We start from the raw sequence: 23,569 nt of genomic DNA, 5'->3' as shown, positions 1-23,569 counted from the left end.
TGTAGCATCACGAGCGACGAGTCGTCATTCCCACCCCCACGCCCTTACCGGTTTATTTGCATTATAAAGCGCCGCTGTATCGAAGGGCAGGAACGGGGTGACACTGTACACCCGCACCTTTACGTGATTGACCGAAGATACTCTGTCTCGTTAAATAAATCCCGGAAATTTAATAATCGCGGCCGTTACGTCCCTTTCTGGCGATCAAATTTATGGTGATTATATGGAGATTTCATCGTTTAATCGCGCGACTTTGTTAAATTCCATTTAACGTCGCGATTCTGTTTCATGAATTCATAGAAATATAATATAGTCGTGTATTAAATTACGAAGAACATATAGTATTTACTATATTATAGGGTTTTACCATTCCATGTAAAACGCGTCTGTACATTGGTGTTCCAAAGTATTGCACACCTACCGTTATGGTCCCAGTTCCTGATCAGAACCCAATTCCTGGTCAGTTTAATACATATATATGTAGATACTATAGTTTATGAGAAAAGTTTTCTTTCAAAAAATTACTGAATATTTATTAACTATTTTGAAATTTATATGTAAATTTTGATAGCTCAGAATGAAATACAGGTATATGATTTAGGTGTTCAGCTATTGCACCCTTTGCAATCCTTACTTTAAAAATTATATTATAATTCAATTACTATTTTTTTGCACGTTTGTTAATACCAAATTAAAGATAAAACTTTGTTTTACTGGAGTAACAACAATTCTTTCGCATTTGGTTCATTTTTCTACTGATACATTAAAACACCGCGATAATTACTATATTATTCGAAGAAAATTGTGCCGAACTTTGGTTGGGTTGTTATTCTGATAATTTGCTACCAGGAGTCAGAGTTGGGCACAACTTTATTCGAATAATACATAGACAAAAGTTGCAGTTTCCAACGGTTAATAAAATGAAATACTTGTTTACCAAATGTCGACTGATTTAAAAAGAAGTATTAATATATTACAAAAATCGCAATTTCCACGTATAAACGATTACAAATACTACTTTTTTTAATCTTTTTTTCGTTATTCGAAACTCTTTATCTAAATAATGAATTTGCCCATCACTGTCAGGAGTATTTTTTACCCTGCCCCTTTAAACCAGAAAATATGTTAGCCCCCTTGGGAGGGGGGGGGGTGTGTTCAATCACAAGGAATGGTGGAAAACCAAAGCCAGTAATTAAGGAATATATACAACAGGTTGTTTCGCACAACAACGGAAGTGAATTAGAGCAGGGTATCCAGGAAGAGGATGAGAGTATTCGGTACCTCTGGGGGCCCATTCGGTCCTCGGGATTATCGACGGGCCAAAGACAGATTACGAAAGAAGATTTCGTAAAAAGGATGGAAACGTGGAACACTGGCACGGGCGCACGGATTTTCGTGAACGCGTTCTGTGCGGTCCTGGGGGGACCGTCGCCGCGTCTTAGGATTAGATTACTGATTCTCGTTGGCCGAGCGCGGGAAAGGCGTTGTCTTAGAATAAGCAGGATAATCGTAAGCAAATTTTCGAGCGAACCTTTTTCCATGGACGCCGATTAACGAGGCGACCTCGTTTCTCGCAATTACATTGAAAGCCACGGGGTTCCAGTATTCCCGTGTTACCTGCGGCTTCCGTAGATACGCTCGGCCAGCTAATCATTTCACGTGAAAAGCGTCGACGATGAAGGACGCTGAATACTCCGTGCTCTGACCCTGATCATCTTCTAAGTTTCGTGAACCTAGAGGCGTGCAAATGAAAGTTTTCTTCGATACTTTTTTGATGTGTTCGGGGCTCGATTGTGTGGAAAAGTGGCTCGTAAACGATCTAAACAGCTGTCGATTATCTGCTCGAACGATTCTAGAAATGAAAAATTATTGAAAGAGTGGGTCCTGACGTAATCGAACATACACCATCGTTCATAGGTGTTAGGACACGTGTTCTGTACGAAGGAAATGTGATCTTTCTTAAAAATGATATATTAGGTGGACAAATTAATTTGTCGCCTTCTTTTCATAGAATTGTTGTCTTGAAAATATTCCCTATCATTTTGTGCATATTTAAGGTATTTCTCGGACAGTTGGCTGATACCCTTTCGAAAAAATGATGGCAATTTTGAATCAATAATTAATTGTTGGAGACACGAAGTAATTTGTACACCTAATTTTTTCTGGCCATGTTTATTACTTCATGGTAATATAAACGTGGTGCATCGAGCTATAATATTTCTCAAACAATATTTATTTCAGACTTTCGGCGATCTCGTAATGCATTGTAACATTTATTATATATTCGATAAGTGTTCTAATACTTATGAGTGGGTGTGCAGTTACCAGACTTTGACAATCATACGTGATCTGTTGTAGACAGTTCGTGAAAGTGTGAATGTTAATATTCCAGCGATTATATAATTGAGTTTTGAGGACTAAAGTGTCATGTACACCGACGAGCAAACTCGGCTTCCGCTAGGGGAAAAAGTGAGGTAGGTGAACGGCCTCCTACCATTTAATTTTGGGAGTTACTGCAATTTATGCCCAATTAACATTCGGCTTAACATTTATTTCAGTACTTGAAATAAATTTACTAAGTGGTAAGAGACTTATCTTCTACGGAAACGGAAGTCCCGAAACGGTAACTTAGGGAGGACATTTTTATTCGTTTAGGGTAATATGAGCTAAATACATGATTTTATTTCTTTCTCACCTGTTATTTACCTTAATTTCCCACGATTTATTTCAAAAACAAATGTAGACAAATGTAAATTGCGTAAGAGCAAAGAAATGAATATGAACGGTGTAGTAAGAGTCCACAAGTTAAAGGGTTAACAAAACCCTTCGGGTAACGAAACGAAGTAACCAAAATAACCAAATGAAGCAAGAACGAATCCTGGCCGAAGTAACCGACTCAAGTAATCGCGATCCCGAAAAGAAAAAAAATAAATTCGCGTAAACCTCGAAAGACGCGGTAAATAATCCTCGCCGTTCCTCCCGCTGGAGAGGAAAGAAGAGATATCCCGCCGTTTGGATCGAAACCTCCGCGGCACGTCGGAGGGACGGAGGGAAACTAAAAGACAGACAAAGGGATGGACATACGTCGGTCCCGTTGGACGAACAGAGAGAAAAGCAGAGGGATTGGATAGAAGGAGGATGACTCCGGTAGGAGGTGGATAGGAGGAGGAGGTGGAAAAAAATCCGGGGATTTACGCGGAAAGGGCAAAATATTCCCCGCCCAGGCCTCATTCAACCCCCGAGTGCGGGGTGGCTTTGGGTGAGAACCGCGCGCCCTCATTGGCGGGGAGGCTAATATGGCGGTGTTAGGGGTTGCGAGGTGGGGCGGCTGTACGCGATATTAAGGGCTGCTTTCATGTCCGACGAGCCAGTTCGTGGTGCGCCGTCGATTGACGCATTTTCTTTTCGGACGTCGGGTGTAGAGACCGCGTGGAACCCCTCTTGAAAAACGCGCTCCGTCGCTCGACGATTTCGTCGTTTTACCGTTGGTTTTCTTTCCGATTCGTCCGACAGTCCGATTTTTTCCGCCTCTGTCTTGCCAGCTCTCGCGTGCGCTTGAAAACGTATTTGTTTTTTTTTTCGACAAACGAGAGCTCCATCTGTCCGCGGGACCAGCGGGAGATACGATTTTCCAACGTGATCTATCGGACGACAGATATTAAATTTCCGTCAGTGTATTATCTCTCGTGAGACGTCCAGCAACTGGGCTTCCGGTTCACCGTTGTTGGGGTTGGCAGCCAGTGACTTCCGGCGTGGACGCCGCCAGCCTAGAGGGAAGCATGGCGCAAACATACAATCAGAAAAGGAACGTGTACAGCATCGACCAGATCCTGGGACACGCGAAGGACGAAGGTACGATCTACTTATAGAATTCTTGTGATTCTTTGGAGAACCGTGCGAATGACGTGTCGAAGGAATCGTGGCATTTCGCGCGATCGGTGGATCATCGATGGTACCATGGAATCCTATAAAAGACCATCGTTGTAGCTTTCGTATGGGAATTTTATTATTTAATTCATTGATCGTGATAAAATGATTACCGTTCCCTCAGCGAAGTTAGGCTCCTCTGGAATACGTATAGACTGAGTTTCGATTTTCTCGTCGATTAATACGCCGACCCCGTGTAATATTGTATTATTATCTGGTATTTAATATCGTTAAGTAAACTAAGGTCTCGTTTACCAACATTTTATTGCCGCCCTGGCATCGATCCCGGCGCCGATTGCGATAAAAGGAGAACTGTTTCCTTCTAACTGAAACAAAGTGGGTTATCTGTGTTAACCCATCGTACGGCGCATCAGATATTGCGGACGGTAATTATATGTCAATTTAGCGAATGGCATTTCATCGGTTTATTTTCGAAATCGTGACGACCGATCGAACGGTCGATCGATCCTGATGGTTGCGTTGGCGAAACCATTCACGTCACCGGATACCAATTGCTTATCGTCGAAGACACTTCCCACCCAGGGTCTCATTTTGGGCTTGCTCCTTAATTGCCGTAAGTGTTTTAAAAGGGCTAATTAGGTCGACGGTTCGAATCTGCGGCGACGATCAGCGCGGTGTAAATTTACGACGCGCGGTCTTGCTTATGGCACGCGATCCTGTGGCGTATGCACACGCTTATTTGCGTCAGCCCATTTCACTCGGTTTGGTCACCGAGTATACGCACGAACACGTAATTATTTCATTAAAATATTCGTAACCTGTGTGTGATCCGTGGTGGCCCGTTTTCTCAAGAAACCGAGATTACCTTTTTAATGGAGTTAATTTCAGAATGGCCGTGTGTGTACGTGTGTGTATGTCACGTGTCCGTGGTTTCGCGATAAATCACGACGGTTTTTCTCTACAATGTTACGCGATGCATATATGGCCGGCACGACATAGAACGGTGTCTTGGTACAGGACGTGATAATTAACACGTAATGGCTTTTTCCTCTCGTTCCGAACTTACACGCCCCCATAAAAAGGAACGTGCAACCGGCCCGCGGTCGAACGTGTAAATTGACGATCCTATACGTCCTAATTCGATCGGGGGGACCCTCCGAACACGCCATACGGAATTAATAAACTTACGTAAACCTACACTTATTAACTTCCCCCACTCCCCCCACGCGCCGTCTAAAGAAAGTTGCGCACGCCAATTTTTTTTTTTTTTTTTTTTCGTTGAAACGATTATCCCGGGCGGAGTTTAACGATGAACGTATTACCCCGTAAACCCTCTTACGGATTTTATTAGATTTTCTGGAGCCGTAAAGTTCGGACCTTGTGTGTAATCCGTTCCAACGGCGTATGTATGTTGTATAGAGATGCGACCGTGAGTTACCGTGATTGTGTTACCGTTGTCCAGAAATGTAGACGTTAAGGGATTCTTTATCGAAATGCACGATCAAAATTGCACGTTTCGGATTTATTACACGTGGTCGCGTGCAGGTGTACTACTTCTCAATGAATCGTGTTGTTAATGGCAACTTGGTAATCTCGAGAGAATTGTTACATGAATCGGTCTTTCTTGGAAACTGCTCGAAAAGGTGGTATATAAATGAAATAGAATAAATGTCCTTTTATGAAGCAGTGAAAGATTTGGCCGTTGTGTAATACGTTAACTCTCGATCACTAAACTGTCTTGTGACTTACGTTATTATTAATCATTCATAAAAATTACAACTGAAAGAGAACGTGTAATATTTTAGAAAAATACTATTCTTGTTGAGGTAGAAATCTACGTTAAATACTGGAAAATTAAGGCAGTAATTATTTAACACAACTTGGAAATATGTCGACGACATTGACGGTAACGATGTCGATTTTCTAAGAATCGCGAATTCAAGGTAGTAATGTTTTCGATATTCTAGTGATCTGGGGTTAACAAATAGTAAAGAAAATAATTCTTACCGTTTAATAACGTTAAGAATAAAATTTCCTTATTATTACCAGTTCTACTAAGCAATGAAAAATTTAGTCCTCCTTCATCATGTTCAGTGCCATGTCGGCCATCCGTAACCGATATTGAACCTTTCGTTCAGGTCGCGTTGGTTATCGATGACTGGCATAGCATTGTACCTTCCAAATCGTTTTGCCTGAATTAACATTTCTCACGAAATTTTCTAACATTTGCAAACAACTATCAGTTAGCAGCACCGCGTGGCGTGAACGGAAAGTTCATCGAAATCACGTCGGTTAACGCGTGAACAACGATATTATTTCTCTGAAGAAAGATTCAGGTAGCTCGGCGTTTAAACAATATCACTTCCACGAAGAAAGATTCAGCTGGTCCCTGCACTATTTGGCCGTTAGCGTTGCGTTTAATGATACATGTGGGCATACACGTAGGAACACAGTAGTCGAATGATCACTGTATACAGGTGGACCGATTATTGGTCCGGCCTGTCTGTGGCGCGTATAAATCAGGATGTGTTTGCGGATTTCGAGCGTACAGTCGTCTAACATAATTAATGCGTCTGATAATACCTACGCGTAGCACGTACCACTGATACGATCCGCCGGGAATCGCTTACAGATCGACGCGCTCGATTCCACCAGCCGATCAAACGAAGGGGAGGGAGGGTATAATGTAATCGCGGAATTTCATTTTCAATTTGTTCACGGTCAATATTGTCAACGGACGTAACCGACGCAACGTATGAATCGCACGAGAATGAATATATCGCCTACGGGGGAGCCACGAAAATTCAATTAATGCTCGGACGTCGACGGCCGGGTCAGGAAGAACCCAATTTGGACGACACGTTCTAAACATTACTCTTCTTCGACCCCCCCCCCTCGTTCGGTTGTCGTTAATGTAATTCCAAAGAAACATAGCTTGGAATCATCCTGATCGCAGACGGAAACTTAGCCGTCCTTTCGGTTAGCCCCTAACATTTGTCTAGTCAGGAAGAACTCAATCTGGACATGTTGTAAACATTACTTATTCTTCTGTGACCCCCCTCGTTCGTTTGTCGTTAACGTGATTCCAAAGAAACATAGTTTGAAATCATTTGAATCCTGATCACAGATCAAAACCTAATCATCTTTTCTTTTAGCCCCTAAAATCTGTCAGGAAGAACTGAATCTGGACATGTTCTAAACATTACCTACTCTTCTTCGAACCCTCTCGTTCGTTCGTTGTTAATGTAATTCTAAAAAAAAACATATATAGTTTGGAATCATCTCGACAGCAGACAGAAACCTACCGATCCTTTTGTTTAGCCCCTAAAATCTGTCAGTCATGAAGGACCTAATCTGGACACATTTTAAACATTACTCTTCTTCAATCCCCAGTTCGTTTATCGCTAATGTAATTCCAAAGAAATATAGCTTGTAATCATTCTGAAAGTAGACAGAAACCTAGCCATCCTTTAAATCTGTTTCCTTCTTCTTCAGCACATTGTACATAAAGTGCCTGGGTTACGTGTAATAATTACTCCAGATGTCCTGTCTTCAAAAGTAGGAAACTATCAGAATAAACATTTAACTACTGTGCAGAGATCGTAAGTTGCCGAAGTAACTACCGACTGAATGACTTGCGTTATCGCTCCATTTCACTCTATCTTGATCTATTTCCTTCACGTTCTTCGTCACGCGATAGACCTATGGACGTGATCGACTTAGCCAATAATGACAATTCGTGTGACTGAAGGTGATCCATTCAATTTGATTTGTCGATAGCTTACGATCTCTGCATACTACTTAGGTTTCGCAATGTTTCTGTTTCCCCCGTTTTATCGTCCGAAGGTGACCAAAAAGATATAGGGGAAGGTTGTCGAATTTGGCCCATCGTCTAAGTTGAACCACTATTGGTAACCTGTCGAGTGCAAGCAATTTTCGCCGTATGATACATAACACGTGTTGCTTACTAAGTTAATTAACACTAGAACTACCAGTATTAAGTGTACATTGAATTAAATTGTATAATACAGTAATACACATAGTATATAGTGTAACTTAGCATTATATAGTATAACATAGAATGTATAGTAAATTAAAAGTTAACATAAATTCCGCCAAAAGTACCATTACAATTTCCTTAGTCGTAAAATAAGAAATGTACAATCCGCCATTTTGACGTGTTTGGTAGTGACAGTGTTAATGCAATCGTCACTATCATACACATATAGTCTATCATGTGTCGCAGATTGCTTACACATAACAAGTTACCAGTAGTTGTCCAACCTAGGCGACAGTCCAAATTCGGCAACCTTTGCCTATATCGTCTCGATAACTGTTCACCGAGCGAATATCGTGGACATAGACGAAGTATCGCCTAGGAAGTCGATGGTATCGGGCACGCAGCCATCACAGGGTCACTGGTAAATAAATCTTTAATTTCGCGCCGCGGACCGCTTTTACCAGGAGGGGGTGGGGGTGGGGGGTACCCTCGCTACCCCTTCGGTCCAACCCCTTGTCGGACGGGTCCGTAGATTTAATAAAAAGCAGCGCAGAGAGTTAGGCATCAAGTGGGTGCCCCATTGTGCCCTAGCATGAAAACATAAAAATCTCTCTATTCACTGTGGATTATCCGGACGTTTGTTTGCGTAAATGTTAGTGCGATTACCAGCGCACGTACACGCGTGTGTAGCCTGTGCACCGGAGTCGGTGCTCCTCTCCCTTTCCGTTTTTTTTCTCTCTCTCTCTCGAATCTGGCTCTCTCCACGATGTGTGCGTGTGTGCTCTGACATACGCTCGCGCGCGCCCGCCCCCCGTGTTCGAACGATTCGCATCGGGCGGTACGCGGCGATCTATGGCAACTGCCGCCGGTTAGAGCGGCACCGAAAAGTAGGATTAACGTTATTACGCACGAGTAGTAAATGCGCGTCTAATTAGTTCAAGCAAACGGCGCGTAAGGGGATGATGGTACACGGGCGCCGCTCGGAGGCGGAAGGGTGGGGGAGGAGTGAGACAGACATTGAAACTCCGTTGTAATCTGACGTTGGCGGTCCTTATCGCGTTATTATCTAATTTCGCGAGTAATTTTGCCCTTCATTGCGGGATCGAGAGCGTCTGATCTTCTAATTGGGCAAAGACGATTGAAATTAAATGGTTATCGGACTCGGAGTTTCTTTTAAACAACGACGCATACATTGAATTACCGCGATGCAGTTCGTTGCAGATTTTATCACGCGATATGAATGTTTTGTTGAGGTTATGTTGATACATTTAGAGGCATTAAGTAGACTCCTGATCGGTGAAATTCGGAGGGGGTTTGTTTTTTCAATTTCTCTTATCGTGTTGATATTTCTGAGGGTAGTTCCTACCGTAGACTCATTTATACCTGCACAGAGAAGTTATACAAATCGTAATATCAGCTACTCCTACAATTACCACCTTGTATTCGGTAGTAACTGTTTTTCCGCGGTTTCTGTCACGTGGATTTCGGGATTTGTTTAAACTATTTATTAAACAAAATTTTTAAGTTGAATTGTAAAGAAAGAAAATAGAAGTGAAGAAATAGATAAATTTATCCCCGTTTATTCGGACACCTTTTCGCCCCCTAGAGATAGAATTTAAAAAAATCCTGAAATTACTTTCCAGGCACTTGAATAACTCGCATTTTTAAGCAAAAAGCAGTGGGTTATCGTATCTGGATTAAGAGATATTGAGAAATGCACAGAATCACATTTTGCTTCTTTTCACCCCCTGTAAATGGAATTTTAATATGGGTCTAAGAGATAATAAAGATTGCCAGAAAATACATTTTACCTATTTTCACCCCTTTAGGGAATTCGAAAAATCCTTTCTTAATGGGCGCCTACGCTCTAAGGGGCAGCTACCTCTAAAATTTCATGTTCCCACTAGGAACTTCCTACGTGAAACGATAAGAGCTGGGCGTTGATGAGTCAATCAGTTAGTCAGGACTTCTTCTTTGATGTTTCAACTTGTTTAATACTGACTCACACAGTCTTTACAGTACAATTAACATCGTTACTGAACTATATCTTTCCAATCGGGAATAACGACAACGGACTAATCACGGGCATTACCAACAACCCCCCGGTTCGATACACGTTTCAAATGTATCACAAAAGTTCCCACCGCATCCGCTGGTTCCATTCCCCCTCTCTGACCACGCTGGGTATCGTATTACCCCCGTGTAACTTTAAACCGCTCGTAAGAAGGTAATTGTTGTCCCAGTCGGGGTAAAAATCTACATTTTGCGTGTAGTTCGTTGTAATGAGCCTTCGAGAGTTCCTCGGTGTGTCGATGCTTCCCGTTAAAGACGGGAAACGGAAAGGGTCCACGCGGGGTGGTAAAATCGAGAGACAGGGCTGGAAAAAATCCAGAGAGTGAAGGAGAGAATAAGTGAAGGAGGAGGGTCGAAGCAGGCGTGTGTGTTTGTGTATTTCACGGCTACGTGTCGGCAAGGGTTGCATCAGAGGAGTGAGAGGGGTTGCGCGCATCCGTTCGTCGGGGGCAACCAATGTACGACATGCACTCTCGTGATATTTGCTAATCACTGACGGCAACGGTTTTTAAGGACTATCGAGCGTGTAGATATAATGTACAGGCTCGCATCGATGCGTCATATTTTCATACACACGGGCCGGGGATGCGCGCAGAGAAAAAAAGGAAAAAAAAAATAACAGGAAAAAAATGAAGCGCCGGGTGAGGCTTAAAATTGGCAAATCCGCCGATCGGACATGATCGGCGTATCGGGGCGTATATCGGTGGCAGTCGGCTTAAAAATGAAATTGCACCCGCGCCGACCGATCCCGCAGCATCTCCAACCCCCATTTCGCTACTCCCTCCCCCACATGGTCTCCACTCCTCACCCATGTATGTGTGTCTGTGTGTACTGGCGAAAACGTCAATTTCGTTTTGGCAGCGTGGACGATTTAGCTTAATCGCCCCGATCCTCTCTTGCTGCTCGAGCATCGAAGGTCCTGGCGATCGTTTGATACACGCTTATGTATCCGGACTTGAATACGCGTGCAACCTTTTAACACTATCCGCTCGTGCCTCTGTGTGCGCGATTGATGGTGTACCGTTAACGAATCGAAAGGTCGTTCAAAATTCGAAAAGGCTCTTGTTCTTGAGGTATCTCGACGTCTTTTTGAAGAGAGAGAGAGCAGGTGCATCGATATGAAGGAACTGTACAGCATATTGATAGGGGATGGCACAGAACACTCACGTTACCAAATGCAGAAGAAGGAATAGTTAGCGTTAAATGGGCACTTGAATTATGAAATGAACCGATTCTTATGAATTTTGCATGTTACAGAGAAAATTGTGAATTATATTCAATGTCGTGTACAATTTTGAATATGCGTTTAATTGGTGGCACAATAACAGTGAATTGTTTTAGGACAATACTCCCTGATTTTTAGTCGAATCAGTTTGTGATCATTTCCACTGGTTCATCATTGATTTTTTGAATAAATTTGCTCGACTATGGTTAGTGCTAAAAAATTGTTCAGCTGATTATGATTTTGTGAGTTTTGTTCGGTAATACTGAAAGATATTTGAGGTTAAAGAGGTTAAAGATCACACGATCAAAAAGTTCCGTTTCTGTTTCGATTTCCATTTTTCTCAAAGTAATCAAGTGTTTGGTAACTTACGGGCGAGGATTTTTCATTAGGACATTTATCGAATATACAGTGAATGTTACAAGGCAACACAAAATTGCTGAAAGTCTGAAATAAATATTCCTTAGGGAAAATTAAAGCTTGATAGATAACGTTTATGTTACAGCGAAATAATAAAAGTGGTCTAAAAGGTATAACTTTTATGAAACGTCACATTTTCTTACGAGCGGTATTGCATGTACATTGACTGACATAAACTACTGCTCAGGAGTACAAAATCGCGCAGCCTTCTTCTCCACTGTTTTACCATTATCTGCATCTACCTGTGCCCTTTGTTTGTCCATACAAGCTTGATATTTGTGTCTTCTTTCAAGGTGACAAAATTCACGACCAAGTTCTCGTCGAGGAAGTTATTCCAATCTTGCGATAGAGAGTGTGTATCACTGCTACTAACAAATACTTAGTCAGCAGTTTCAAGATCAAAGTTGCGAGCGTTTAACGAATCAGTTTTCTCGTCGTTCTTTCCAGATCATGCGACGTCGTCGGACGCGATCGTTGACGGCGGAGACACAGAACTTGGCCATTTGAGCGATCATCAGATAAACGATGCCCTGCACGATCCCTTGAACCTAGGGGAATCGGACCGGCCACGGAAGGTCCGAAGGTCCCGCACCACGTTCACCACCTATCAGTTGCACGAGCTCGAGAAAGCTTTCGAGAGCACGCAGTATCCGGACGTGTTCACCAGAGAAGAACTGGCAACGAGGCTGGATCTTTCCGAGGCTAGAGTACAGGTGAACTTTTAATTATTCGATCAGAAATCGATTGTTCTTCTTATTCGTCGGTAGTTTCATAGTATTTCTCACTTCTGCGAATAGTTTTAATAATAATCTTTATTTATAAACGGGTTATGAACCCTCTGGTACAATATATACGAGTGTATGGAAGTCTAAAGGACAAACGGAACATTTAGATATACAATAATGCGTAAAGATATACCAGAGTTTACAGAAACTTGTACTATTAAGAAAGTTTAACAAAATTTAACAAAGGTTCTGCAGAACTGTATAAGGAATTAGAAAAATAAATGGCGAAAAAGAACAACAAAATTTGTAAGAGTATTTACTAAAGTATGCAGAAAATTACGATTGTGCAAGAAGAAATGTGTAATTATTAATTATCGACAAGGTAAAATAACAGAAGAAAACAGTATTATTCTGTGAGGAGATTTGAGGTTTTGTCTGACGACAGACACACCTGTGTTACTTATCGACCCATTGGTCAGGATTATAAGCTCGTACGTTCTTAGACCTTAAATTTTGATCACTCTATATTTCTTAATTAAAAGAATTGATTTGCATTCAATGTGTTACCTTAAGAATCGATTAACCCTTTAACACCCAGAGTCGCACCGGTGCAACATTCATTTTAAAAGTGATAATAATAAATCATAATAAAAATATCTAACTTTTGTCATATAGATATTCACGTTTTCAGAAAGTCAAGTATTCCTTCTAAAAATAAATAAAAGAAAAGAAAAAAGTGAAAAAAGGTTTTGTTTAATATCGATATTTTCGACTTTAAAATAACAAGATACAACAAACATATCAGTGTTATAATTTTAAAATGCTGATTTAAGAGTCTGGGTGTTAAAGGATTAAGTAAAAGGAAGATATTTCCTTGGACATTTTTGAACTGTCAAAAATTAGTCTTAGAATGAAAGTAGCACACGTGTATTTCATGTTTCAAAGTAAGTGTCGCCAATCAACTAGATCCGCCTGCATTTTACAGAATATTTCGCGGAGCAATCCTCCAGAAGCAAACATACGTCCTTCAACGTTGCTTCTTTTTCTTTTATCGACTAGGGAGTTTGATAGTATTACGGTTCCGGAAGGTCCTCGAAACCGTCTTTAAACCCTGCCCGCAGCTCGCTCGTCGGCAGCATTTCAAACCAGATATTCGAATGTAGGATGCGCGCGTTGAATTGAGCCGTAACCTCAGTGTGGGCCTCTCAACTAATTACACACCATTGTACCCCGAAAATCTGCCGCTCCTCTTCGGCGTCGGTAATTTCGCAAAAGACGCATCAGACCCCGTGTACCCTCTGTGCTATACCATAACGGGGTGGATTAATTCCATACGAGCCAGTCGAACGATAAAGAACGTGCGCGCGCTCGGGGTCGTGTAATCTGCTTTGAAATTATTTCCCAGCCGCGTTTTTTAACGGCTCCGTGAGAGATCGCCAGGTGGGCATATTTCGAAGTCAATGGAAGACAAAAAAGTAAAACAGAATAATAGAAAATAAATCGGATAGGAATTAACATGTATACAACGCAATTGTAATTCCTTATAGATAAATTTCAAACAGCACAGAACAATACCTCATTCGACAGTCGTGTGTTTTATTGTACCTCTTTTTTTTTTTTTTTTTTTTTTTTTTTTTTGTTTTTAGTATTTACCGGTGAAACAACGAATTTTTCGTACGTTATGCATTGCCCCCTCCTCGTGGCACACGGTCTAGATCGATAAAACTCACAGTTAAAAACGATAGGCGGATGGTGTGTCCACGATTTCAATAGCGTTTTAATCTGCTTGACATTCTTTTTCCCTCCGGTCGCGTTCATTCGTTTCGAGTGTGTCGGAAGAACGGTAGTCGCAGCAGAACACGCTAATCCATATAAAAAAAAAAAGATAGAGAGAGAGAGAAAGAGAAGAAAAAAGAACAAAAAATGACGGGGCGGTCCATTAACAAATGCGTTCTTATTACGGGGGAGAGAACGTTATCAACCTGTAACTTATTATAGCACGGTAATACATATTTTCATACATCGAAGAATCAGCCTCCCCCCTCCCCCCGTTTGTCTCTCTTCAACGGGCCCCCTGTTGCACCGAGCTCGAAATCGTCCGATCGCTTGCCAACGATCGCGCGCAAAGATAAATATACCGGCCTCCATTCATTTGTATTATCGGTTCGATCGTCCGAGGGAAACGAGCACGAGTTACGTGACGCGGCGGCGGAATCGCCGCGACGACATGTTGCAGGGGTGGGGGGGGGGGGCACCGTTTCGCGGCCGTTCAGCCATAAATTATGACTTTTCCATGGATGGAAATCGGTTACTCGATTAGCGTAACCATCCTGACACCCTCGTACATAGGCCACGCGAGAGGGACTGACAGGCTGGAGCGAGGAGTGATAGAGAGCCAGAGACAGAAAGAGGAAGCTAGACCGAGATGTAGATAGAAGAAGGATAGAGGATCGAGAAAGAGGGATGAAGAGAGCGAGAAAGAGCACCATGTACACATCTATACACAGATTTTCTCTCTCCCTCTCTGTGTGTGTATCTCCGCATGTCTGTGTGTAGTATAGAGAGAAGGGTCGTGGATGGAGCCGTCGTCGAAGGGTGGCGCGGAGAGTTGAAAAGAGACAGAGAGCATTCCGATTGGCCCATTGTGGTACAGCCAAGCGACAATGCCGGCAATTGGCCGTCGCTCGACAAAACCGCTAAATGATCCGCCGCGGCGCAGTGGTGCCACGGCCACTTTATTTCAATCTAGGAAATCCTCCGCCGCTCCTCCCTCGGCCGCCCTCAATTCCAGATGCGAAATTACCCATTTTTCGGTATTAATGGCCGGTCCCCTCCCCCTCCCCACCCGTTGTATCGCGTTCGATCGACGATCCGTACCCCCCCGGTGGTAATGGAATCGCGAATCGTTTCTGTTCCGTTTCCTATTCCCCTCCCACTCACTGATGACACTTCGTCGTATCCGATTCGCTTTCGCTTTTCCCGACGCCTGTGCGTCTCCATCGTCGCGTTTGGATTTGATAGGAGTTCTTTTTCCTTTCTTTTTTCGAGGAAATACCGTTCGCCTGTAGTCAAGTGATTCGACGGTATTGTGTCTGGTGTCTGGAACAATGGACAAAGACAAAGGTGGAAATTAGTGAAAAAGGGATATGTGCAGACGGTAACGGGATTTATGGCGAAAGGAATATAAAAAGGAAAGGGAATCGACGAAACGAGAGAGCGCGAACAGGAAATTTTGCGGTGGATGATGGTTGGGAACGTTACACCGGCGCTGGGTTGGTACCCAGGCCTCGGGTTCCGGGGGAGGGATTCAAACTTTCGGGTTCGCGCTTGGGTCGCTTAAACGACGCGCTGCAAGGTTTGCGAGCACTTAGGCGTTAGCGGGGTATTCAGGAGCGATTAAATAATTAACAGCAATTAGGCAATTGAATTTCCCGCCCACGGCCTCGGCAACGTTCGCCTCTGTTCCCTCGCACGTTTCACCGACGACTTAAATGTTCCGACCAGTCCGCTGTGTTGAGCCTCCCTTGATTTTGCTACCTTCGTTTCGACGCGATATACCACCGATCTGTTTTGCTTGTTTCTTTTAATCAGAGACTCGTGCGAATCCAGTTAATTAGTATCGATCGATAGGTGGAATACTCGGTGGGTGACGTCTGCATTTTTTATTTCATTTTATAACGATTTGAATGTATATTCTTCAAATTTAATCTTTAACTAGCTAGAAATTGATTTACACTCCTGTCCATAAGTCATCGGATACGTAGGATAAGAAAGTGTTAAGAGTTAAAGTGTTACTTAAATTTATGAAACAAACGAATCTCAAGTGTCTCACTGAACGTCATCCGACATCGAAGTGTTGATTTTTTCGCGTGTTCTTAGTCCTTTTAAATATCACTGTCGGAATTCCTCGATTGTATTAAGTTGACCACACTAAGAATAATGTTAAAAAATTTATAACCGATTAGTATTTTAGAATTTTATTAAAGTGATACTGAAATTGTTTCAAGAAATTACATTTCTCTTTGGATTTCCATTTATCTCAAAACAATCCATGACATATGGACGGGAGTCTATATATGTATACATATATGTATATTCCCTTCTACATTTACATTTTTACTTTCTTGATAGTTCCAAATTATTCATGATTGACCATACAACAGACAAATCGCGTTTTCAAAACCAATATTATTACTCTCATCAAGAACGACACAGGATCCCCTGGAATATTTTCTAAACATCCCACGATATAAATTCACCATATGTCGGGTATCGTTGATACCGTCAATGTTCCCCACAATAGAAAATCTATCTGGGAAGAAAGCCGTCGCGAGAAGATGATCTGCCGATCCACGCGTATCCGATCGATCCCCGGGTGACCGTCGTCGGCTAAAAAGCGCTGGATTTCCCGCACAATAGGGGCAGGATGTAAAACGCAATTTCTTTCTCTCCCTGGCTTCTCTGTCTCTTTCGCGGGGGTCTGTCGGTGGCCACGAAAAATCGGAGCAGCTCAGGCGGAAAGCGAAAGCATTTATATGGCAACGGGGCCAGCAGCGGGTAACGGCGTGCCACCAGGAGGGGCGTGGGGGTTCGGTAGGAAAGCGAGGGGAGAGGGCAGGGGTTGCGCCGGCACTCAGGGGTACGGAGGAAATCAGGATAATTGTTAACAATTAGCTTAATCAACCTCGAGAGCAAGCTTTTGTTGGGTGGTTCTGATACGGCAGGGCCTAGGGTTCTCATGCGTCGCTGGCCGTATTTTCTTCCGAGAAATAATTCGATGATTTCGCGCGGCAATTGTTCCGTTAATCCGCGAGGGAAAAAGCTGGGAGCCATTCTCTAAAGAACCTAGTAAAATATTTCCAGATAAGATTCTTAACGATTCCCAGACTGAATTTTAATTTCGAATACTTATCCTCGCGGAACCATCCACAGATACCCACGAGACTCAAAAGTCTGTTCTCCTTTCTGCTTCCAGGTCTGGTTTCAAAATCGACGCGCGAAATGGCGCAAGAAGGAGAAGGCCCTCGGCAGAGACACCAGCTATATGCACGTTGAACAAAGCGGTGAGTTTAGCGGTTTCTGTCTTTCACCCAATTCTCCGTTCCATGTTCGAACGAATCGGTTTGTTTGTGAACGTTCACGATTTGTTAGGGAAATCAAGAATTTATTTCTATTCCCTCTGCTTGCTCACGACACACCATAAATCGTATGGGGGAAGGGGGGTGGTTTGGTAATGCGCGAGCTAGGCGAGGCGCGAGTAAAGTTACGAAGGGTAGATGCAATCGGCGGCCAATTACATGTAATTTCAGTGTCGGCCCTCGTGGACATCGCATGCGAACGATGCGCGACGGAAGCTTGACCGATTAATTTTTCATAAATCGACCTCCCGATGTTCCCTGCAACTCGTGTCTGCTGCGGATCTCGGGGACAAACGGATGAATTTCTTTCGACTGCAAAACAACAAATTGATTCTCCGTTTCGTTTCGATAATTGCTCGTCAATGAACAAAGAACTAGGTGTTTACTTTCTACGGAAGTTCACCAGAAGTTAAAGAATGCGTTTAGATCGGATAGTCATGTTGGTGCCATTTGAAAATGAAGTAGAGATTCAAGTACCTTAGATTTTAGAGCCCAGAAGTTCAGATCGTCTGTGTATACAAATAGTGTGGACCACGAAACGTGGTCAGCTTAGAGTATTCTACTGCTAGCTGTTCGGTCATTTTCTTGGCTAATATAACATGATTTAAGGGAGCTTTAACATGATTGTACCACATTTTCTGTCAACCCATTTTTCCATAGTTTCCAAGGTCACCTTCAATTTTTATACGAACCTATAATTTTTTTCCGCCTATCTTTTAGAGAATACTGAGATCAATTTGGCAAGCATCATGACAAATATGTTTTCTTCCAAATCAAAGAAACGATAAGAAAATATCATTTACCTTAATTAAAACGATGTTTAAAATAATCCATCAGTTGCAGTACACTCGCGTTAACGGTTAAGAAACGACTGTCTTAGTTCTATTTACGACCTCTGTACTGATGGTTGAGCATCCAAAAAAATGTTTCGATCTAGCAGTAGGGATAGCTGGTCACATTTCGTGATCTACCTTGTATAACGTAACCTGACATAAACAGAACCGACAGGTTAGGATAATCCACGTCGGAATGTCTTTACGTTCGCGACAGCGAACGGAACGTGGTAAATGGTAATTAACGTCAGTTTAAAACCAATGCGCCCGCAGGCACAGCTGGACCGCAGCGTCCCTAGCCGGTTTGTCCCCGGGTGGTTGGACCGCAAAAGGGGCCAACCGGTCGTCCCTCCGCGCGGACCTCTCTGAACTCTATATACCCTCGGCAAATTCGCAGAAACAACGAATACTGAAATCCCCAGCAAAACCATATGTGTGTGTGTGTGTATGATTGCAGGTGTGAACGAGTTGTCCCTTCACGCTCGTTTGCTTCAAACCGCCGGCGGAGTGCCAGGTGCGGACCCATCGGGTGGACCAGCGGGCGCGTTCCCGTGGTTCATCCCGCCAGTGTTCCCGCCCCCGTGGCCGGTCAGCGCGCCAAAACTGCCGCCGTTGCACGCGATCCTGTCGCAGTACATCGGTCTGCCGCTACCCCAGAACCTGGCGTCTCTCAGCACGGTGCTACCGGTCGGCCTGAACCCAGCCTCGTCGCTGAATCACGGAAACGTGAACGGACACACCCTTGGGAGCCACTTGCACGGGCATCCCTTGAACCTAGGTGTGCAGAGTCTGCCGCAGAACCTGAGCTCGAAGCACGACAAGGAGGAGGACTCGGCCTCGTCGGACGACGAGATCAGGAGACAGAGCGCGGAGGTGCTGAGAGTGAAGGCTGAGGAGGTGCTGCGCAAGGTGGACAATTAACTGTGGAGATGGGAATCGTCAGATTTCGTGTAAATATCGAAAAAGATTGAGACTGGACTGTGTGTAGATAGCTGGGGGAGTAGAGTTATCGAGCCTGATGGCTTGGGGTCTGGGTCTCGATGATAAGGGATATGGAAGGAAAGGGATTTAAGGCGCCGATTTTATGATGTCTCGGGTCAATAGAATGTAGAGGTGTGTAGGAAGACGTTAAGAATTTCATTTGGGCCGTTTTGGAAGGAGATGCGAACACCTAGTCTAGCACGACTGACAACTGGGACTGTTCTGACAGTTACGGGCTTAGTACCGATGCTTTAGTTTAAGTTGAATGACGTCGAGAGTGCTGTTGAAACCGCTGGCGGTTTTTAAGAGTACTCGCTAAAATTTATGTTCGTTATTGAACCTACTAAAACAGCTTATGAGTGTCGTGTTTTAAGCCGATTTTGTTAATACACAGAGACAACTATGCGGGTCCGATAGTTCTATAATTGCTTTTCTTTTTTGGTGAACTATACTGAGAGTACAGAGTTGTGCCAATTATTCTTCTTCGGTGGCAGGGAGACGCGAGCATAAAGACTTTTAGCCGGATACGACCTTTCTTAGAGGACCCAATTTCTTAGAAATCGCAATGAAGTTCGGGACAAACTGTAGCGGACGACGAACTTTTGTAATATAAATGTATAATACACAAACGTGCATATATATATATGTATAAAAAAACCACGTACAATTTCTCTCCTGTAAATATGTAGCTAATTAATTACGTCAAGAGAAAATATATGATACTACTAAAAACTGCTGGATGTTTCATCATTCCTCCATCGACCCAAGAATTCTCTTTTTCAACCCTTAGAAGGGAAGTACCCCAACTGTCAGATTTCGATTTTAACGGGATTTTGTAAGATGATGGTATACAATTTCCTAATGATATACGTGAATTATTAGGTGTAAACACTCAATAATTTTCAACATATAAACAATACAAGTTACGAACCTTTAATATATGTACTCTGAACATAAGTCAAAGTTATCAAAGTTGTATTGGCAAAGTAAAACGAAAATATGTCGGTGAACAGGAATCGATCCCAGAGCCTCCGATTTACCAGCCAAACAATCTAAGTTTGACTTACATATCTCAAAGGCACATAACTTTAATTGTTTGTACGATTAAAATTATCGAGCGTCTACCCTAATATTTCAGAAATATATCGTTAGGAACCTGTATACTATCTTACAAAACTCCGTTAAAATCGAAGTCAGACAAGTGGGGTCCTTCCCCTGTTAACTCAATCCTTTCTAAAAATTCCAAAAAAACAACAACTCAGACGATCTTCCCCCTAAAAAAACACAAATATCTTTCCAACGTATCGTTAACAGTAACACAAACTTAATTGTACAAACACACGAGCGTTCATAATATCCCGTACAACCAGCAGCTCCCATCACGATTCTCAGCTAATGAACGCATTTACCCGAAACACCCTTCTCCCGCCCCCCTTTAGACCCAATTCTCTCGCTGTGAGAACACCCCGTTAGCACCGTCGCGCGCGGCAAAATCGCTTCCGTGTCATTAATCGTGAAAAGATTCCAGCGTCGGCGGTGTCGTTGCGTCGATTTCCCGAATTCCGGATTGTCCTGGGGCAGCTGTCGACGGGGTGCTTTTCTGTCCGACGCACGACGGTGGTGGGAGGGGCGGGGGTTGGTTTTGGGGTAGAGGAACCTCGATTCCCACGGAGTTTTGGTGTAAACATCGACGGTGCGGCGTTTAATCGTGCCACCCGTTCGCCACCTCGCGGGGCGCCCCCGGCTTCCCACGTGTCTCCACCGGTCAGGTATACACGTATGTATGTATGTATGTACGTTCCCGCTCATCCCGGCAACACGCACAACGGCAATTACAATCCGACCAATTTATCCGTCTTATCGGAAATTTATCTGCGGCGGTAAGGACGGAACGACGTGCGACGACACCGGCCGCGACAATTATCGTTATCGTTATTGAACCGACCCCTCTGGCCCGGTCGTGGAAGGGTAGGGAAGGGGCCAAAGCACGGGGAAGTAATTATTGCGCCCACCTGCGCGCACGGGACGATCGTCGTCGTTCGCTCCCGATAAGATCGTTCGCGATACACAGAGTACAGGGGAAACGTTGCGGTTTCCTTCCTGGTCGAACTTTTGTGTTATGATATTTTTGACTCGTTCCCATTACGACTCGAACAGCAGCGTGGGAGTATTGTGGGGGTTGGGGCTGTCGTGACAACTAGGGTGTCGACTAATTACCAGTGACTGGAGCGAATTAGGCTGGACGATGAATTTCTAGCTGGGTGGTTTTACGGTGTTATAGGGAAGATCGTTCTGTAGCGGAGAATGGAAATTGAGAATGAGGGATGTTTTTTTGTTTTTTTTTATAGGGTGATATGTTGTTGAGGTAATTGGGGTGAAGGTGCATTGGGTACGTGTTTGGTTAACGATGATTTAGTGTGTTTTTTGTTTCGTAGATTTCATGCAAAATATGAATGTTATATTATGAATTTACGACTACAAAATGATACAATGGAAAACTTTGTTTAAAGATTCATTCTTGTTTTTTTTTACGGGGATTCGTTGCAAAGGTAATTGGGGCGAAGTTGAACGGGGTACGTGTGCGATTAACGATGAATTATTGTATTTTTGGTTTTCAAGATTTCTCTTATGCAAAATATGAAATGTGAAATTATTAATTTACGACAATAAAATGGTAAGTATAATGTAGAAATTTATTTCAAGATTCATTCACCTTTCGTTGATGGAGGTATACGACTGGAATTCAATTGTGCTAGCTGTTAGGATGTGAATGACTGATATAGAAGTAGTGTCGGGCTCTGAAGCACTTTGAATCGTTTCGAGTATGTACATATGTACATATGACGAAAAATTCAAGTCACTTCGAACACGATTCAATACGTACACCTCTTGAAAAGACTTGGATCTTCAGACTTTATTAGTCTTGGGTCTTGAAAGATTTGATAGGTTCTGAAAATCTTGGAAGTCATGGATGTCTTGATAGTTTTTAAACTCTAGAATGCGTTGATAGTTCCTGAAAGCTTGATGAGTATTCAGTATCTTAGAAAAGCATTCAAAATTCCTTCTAGTCCTATCAAAACATTTAAGGCTTTGAAACCATCAAAACTTCCATGATTTCCAAGAGTTATCGAATCTTTGAAGACTCGAGAATAATCGGGACTCAAGACTTATTAAGATTTTGAAGTATTTTGAGTTTCAAATCACATTTGCACAGTATTGAAGAGCTGCGAGAAAGAAAATTATACCTAATGAGAAAATAAAAATAAAAGAACAAATTTTTCTGGACAAAAAATTAGCTTAATCAGTCTTAGCAAATATTAGATTTAATCCAAGTTTTCAATTTTTAATTAGATATATTAAAAGACATTCTCTTACTTTCCAGTAGTGAACGCTCGAGAAGAGTTGCCTTTTAGACTGTCTAAAAGTCAGTATCAGTTTCTAGAATAAAGTTACCATTAAACTAGTCGTTGAAGATACATTTTACGTACAATTTTGGAGGAAAACCTCCGAAGTCTGCGGTAGGTGGAACGAGCCCGACACACTCGAGGTACTCCGCAGACATTTTATATTCGCAACATTAGAAACAGCACGGGCATGCTTTCGAAATTCCTTCTCCCCCTCCCCGTCCTTGCATTTTAGCTCAACAACCGTGCCGCATAATGCTGTAAAGTTCCGCTAAATGGAACCACTAGAATGAGAAAGAAACGCTTCGGGGTCCACTTTCTCCCTGCATTCACTCAATGTGTCGTATCGTAAGCATTCGCACCTATACCTGCCCACGTGATACACTCAAGTTATCGATAGTCGTAAAAGTTAAAGGACTAACAGATACAATTTTCATCACAAAATACTTATCTTCAGTCTAAATAACATTTTTCATCGTATGTACTCACGCGTGTCATCAAACGAACAAATAAGTTTCTTTTCATTCGATACACAAGAAGCACACTGTATTAGTATTCATGAGCGACGTCGACACACGGTCGTTGTCAAATTGCCAATTACTCGAGACGTCCGAACCGGGAATATGCGAAATGTAATGAAATTTTAATAAACGTTGTATTACAGGAATTTAATAAACGTTTATTATTCGTTGGAATTTAATTGCCACCGTCCCCCCTCCGTCGATGTTAAAAGTTTCGCGGCGCGCTTTCAGGCTGCGACCGCGGAAAAAATTTCGTAGGTCGTACACGCGGACCGGAAGACGGGTCCGACTTTCTTTCCCCCTTCCAACCCCTTTTCCTTTTTGTTTTTTACACCCCAGCGTAATCATATGTTTTAAGGGGGTT

The 23,569-nt window shown here is 42.8% G+C and overlaps 1 protein-coding gene across 1 annotated transcript; it reads left to right on the top strand.

Annotated features, from left to right (window-relative positions):
* The first annotated feature begins 3,779 nt into the window (after positions 1 to 3,779).
* LOC107187127 (retinal homeobox protein Rx-like) lies at positions 3,780 to 19,220 on the top strand. The gene is made up of 4 exons (XM_015575139.1): positions 3,780 to 3,852; positions 12,051 to 12,316; positions 17,304 to 17,391; positions 18,757 to 19,220. The coding sequence occupies exons 1-4, from the start codon at positions 3,780 to 3,782 to the stop codon at positions 19,218 to 19,220; spliced, it is 891 nt and encodes a 296-aa protein (XP_015430625.1).
* The last annotated feature ends 4,349 nt before the right edge of the window (positions 19,221 to 23,569 follow it).

The sequence above is a fragment of the Dufourea novaeangliae genome, unplaced genomic scaffold (genome assembly GCF_001272555.1).
Source record: "Dufourea novaeangliae isolate 0120121106 unplaced genomic scaffold, ASM127255v1 scaffold14, whole genome shotgun sequence".
Taxonomy (NCBI): domain Eukaryota; kingdom Metazoa; phylum Arthropoda; class Insecta; order Hymenoptera; family Halictidae; genus Dufourea; species Dufourea novaeangliae.
The sequence above is the reverse complement of the archived record's forward strand: the minus strand, read 5'-3'. Positions and strand labels throughout refer to the sequence as shown.